General features: G+C 38.5%; 2 protein-coding genes across 2 annotated transcripts in view; both read right to left on the bottom strand.

Moving 5' to 3' along the window:
- LOC116702008 (coagulation factor XI) overlaps positions 1-1672 on the bottom strand; it is a 2968-nt gene extending 1296 nt beyond the window's left edge. Inside the window, exons 1-3 of the mRNA XM_032536067.1 lie at positions 1560-1672; positions 1348-1480; positions 1002-1108 (exon numbers count right to left, since the gene is read on the bottom strand). Of these exons, the coding sequence (XP_032391958.1) occupies positions 1002-1068 (67 nt within the window). The 5' untranslated portion in view covers positions 1069-1108; positions 1348-1480; positions 1560-1672. The remainder of the gene's footprint in view (positions 1-1001; positions 1109-1347; positions 1481-1559) is intronic.
- Positions 1673-2179: 507 nt separating this feature from the next.
- On the bottom strand, positions 2180-3548 carry LOC116702205 (plasma kallikrein). Its single transcript, XM_032536379.1, has 4 exons — positions 3288-3548; positions 2985-3141; positions 2418-2526; positions 2180-2322 (listed from the first exon to the last, which is right to left on the bottom strand). Exons 1-4 carry the CDS (start codon positions 3346-3348, stop codon positions 2191-2193), a joined length of 459 nt encoding a protein of 152 aa, XP_032392270.1. The 5' UTR covers positions 3349-3548; the 3' UTR covers positions 2180-2190.

Below are 3548 nucleotides of genomic sequence, written 5' to 3'. Positions count from 1 at the left end.
CTGCTGCTGATGGCTAAACTACTGTACAGAAATACTTCACTAACAACAAACATATGCTGAATGATTCCAGTATTTGTAATTTCAGATTGGATAAAAATTCTGTTGACGTTCCAAGTAAATTTTAACCAAAACAGAGCAAGCTTGCCCCTCCCCCCGTGTTTCTGTAACTGCCCCCTCCCATAACCACCCTGTCGGTGATTGGCTGGAGTGTTTGCTGTATTTTGGTGCCTTTCCAGTGCTTCTAGTGTTTGTTTGACGTTTACAACCCCTATGTTGTCTCCCGAGACATTTTTTTTTTTTACAGTGTATTCATGGGGCTGGTAGCAGATCAAAGAGAGATGCCTACGATTTGAGACAAAAATGAAATTGCGCTGAAGCCATGCAGGAGCTCATAGTCGCACCTTTAAAGTTTGTTACTTTTTTACACAAACAAAGCAATGTTTTAAGAAAATGGCAGGGGTTTGGGTTATTGTTGTTTCTAAAATAATCAAACAATGTTACTATTCAGTGAAAGTACAGACAAAAAATTACAAGAAAAAGTACAGTGTAGGTCTAATGTTAGACTTGGGGCACAAAGTAATTGTTCAGCATAAATATCTCCAAAATAAGAGCAAACAGGCATGCTAAGTCAGCAATGAAAAGTAAAGCAGAGTAAATTCCATGGCAATCCATTCATAAATGTTGAGACATTTCCCTCAAGTCGAAAGTCATGGGATCACCAAATGTGTTGGGATGCATCATCTGAGAACCATGAATGTCTATTGAAAATGCAGTGTCATCCTGACCAGTAAATGTTGAGATATTTCACTGAATAAGTAAAAACTACAGTGACTGACCGATCCATTGCCAATAATAGATTCATGATGGCTAAAATAGAACATAGGAAAGCTACATTACAACATTGAGTAAGTCTATCTACACAGCCAAAGCAGTTGAGATGGTCTTTGGTGGTCTACTGAAAGAGTGTCTTTTCTGACAGTTGTGATATTAGTGATACGTACTGTTATCCAGCTGACAGAAGCGTGCTGGTAACCCTGATGTGACTCCGTCTTTACCTTTGGTCACCATGTCCTCGTTGTTGTTCTTCAGGTGACAATTAAACGTATTGCTGCAAAAAAAGAAAGAAAATGAAAAGTTGCAAAAGGTATGTCTGAATAACATGAAGCAGAGAATAGATGGGACTGAAAATGAGAACCAATATTTAACCACATCAGGACAGTTAAAATACCGTCACGTACGCTGCTGGAACAATGGGTATACCAATATAACTCAGCACACTATAATTACTTATCATACTGTCTAATTGAGCACATGAGAGAGAAAATCTTTTTCCAAATATTTGACTACCTCTCAAAAGAGAAGTAGCTGCAGACTGAATGAGCAGAGCACAGGGCCTGGCAGTGTTCAGCAGAGACAGCAGGAATAACCTCGTTGTCGTGTCCTGGGATGTCAGTGTTTGGAAAAAGCTTGCCCTGACACACTGTAGAAAACACAGGTAATACAATAAGAAAGCATCCACAACAACCTGCATGAGGTGTTTGCTATGACTGCTTGTGTACCTGACTGTTGACTTATTTGCGTTATTTGGGAGAATCCAGATGTTACACCAGCCTTTTTTTCTACAACAGGTATCCTTGGTACTGGCCAGCTGAATTTAAGGTGGCACTTGTACCTATACCTAAAACAGAACAAGAAATAAAATTATTTAGAGAATTGTTGAGCATATGCCATGTCGCCACCCTGCTGTTGCCACAGCAATATCTTTCTTTTCACTGGTTGAATTAAACCTCAGATCTGAAACCTCCAGGTACCTGTTGCACTCTTAAAACAGACTCTGTCTCTTCTTTAGCAACTTTATTTTGCCAGTTTTGTTGGAATTATCTTTCCACACGAAACACAAAATCTTAACATTAGCGACATAGCCTATGTTCACTTCTGTGCTGGCTTATGGCATCAACGTCTCTGAACTTTCACCTTTCAGTAACATAAATCAGAATAATATCCAGAATATTCATCAAATGAAATAACAAAGAAATTACAGTGAATTCCGTACAGAATTCTAAGCATATCCCTATTCTAGGAAAAAAAAAAAAAACACTGGGAGAAGATAAACACATCATTTCATTTCAACAGCAATGTTACATTATGTGATCCAGTTTTACCTTCTACCCTTTGCTGCGAAGTCCTCTTTTAGTAAAGTAAAGAACTGACAGGCAGGGTCCTGTGTGCAAGCCCTCTGACACTCCTCATGGTTTCTCTGTAACAAGGCTCGGTAGTCGGAACCTGTGAATCCACGTTTGGTACACTTAGACAGGCAAGGCTTGGCAGACACAAGAGAGAGCAAATGAGAGTGTGACCATGCATCATTCATTTTGTCCTAAATGGTTTCACATGTTTCTTTAAAAGGTTTTGTCTACCTTGGTCTGGCTGCAGGGTTTGAGAGAAAATCCAGAGGTGACACCCTCTAGTGGAACCTGAACCGAAGGCTGTCCATTGGGAGCGGTTTTGATGATGCAGAAAAAGTGCCTGCATTGATAGTGGAATGTAACTAAGTAAATTTACTCAGGTACTGCACTTAAATTTTGAGGTACTTATACTTGACTTGAGTATTTACCACAGTATTGAGTATTTAGTAATACAAAGCAATGTTATACCTTTACTGCACTGCGTTTATTTATTATTTATTCCTTTAGTTATTTTGCATATTCAGTTTACTAATATATGATTATAATGTATTCTTATGGACAAAGATAAGACTTGGTGAAATTCACAAACTACCCAGTAATACATGCTGTTGTATATAAAAACGTCTTTGAGCAGGACTTTAACTAAGCAGGACTTTAACTTAGTAACAGAGTATTTCTATGCTGTGGTATTGCTACTTTTACTTAAATAAAATATCAAAGTATTTCTTCCACTACTGGAAGTAAGCATTACTTACTTATTACTGATTTCTAATTACATGTGTACCACTTGTTGTTTACCTTACATCGTTAGTACTGTCAGGCCGAACAAAGGTAAAGAAGTCACAGGAGGGGTGCTGGGTGCAAAGCAGCTGACAGTGCTCAGCATCAGGAGAGAAGAGAGATGTTATGTCGTTTCCTTGGATATCCATGTTCTCCAGAAGCTGTTGATTACAATCTAAAGAAATGGAAAAAAGGACACACACACACACACACACACACACACACACACACACACACACACACACACACACACACACGATTTACATTTACAATACATTTTGAAGTGGTAAAATTACAGTGTATACATACTGCATGTATTACCTTGACCAAAAGAGAGACTGCAGATAGACAGCAGACCCACCAAAATCAAATGTGTTCCCATCTTCTCAGTTTTGAAGCCAGTAAAGATTTTTGAAACACAACTGCAATAAAAGAGCTGCTTCTACACCTGCACCTTGATCAAAGGACTGTTTCAGAATCATCAAATTCGTACGTTATTTAGTTTAAAGGGAGTCCCTTAGGACCTATGACCTGCAAAGTCTATTGGCTCTTTCAAAGTCCAGATCAAAATCAATATTTGAT

Source organism: Etheostoma spectabile, chromosome 14 (genome assembly GCF_008692095.1).
Source record: "Etheostoma spectabile isolate EspeVRDwgs_2016 chromosome 14, UIUC_Espe_1.0, whole genome shotgun sequence".
Taxonomy (NCBI): Eukaryota; Metazoa; Chordata; class Actinopteri; order Perciformes; family Percidae; genus Etheostoma; species Etheostoma spectabile.
The sequence above is the reverse complement of the archived record's forward strand: the minus strand, read 5'-3'. Positions and strand labels throughout refer to the sequence as shown.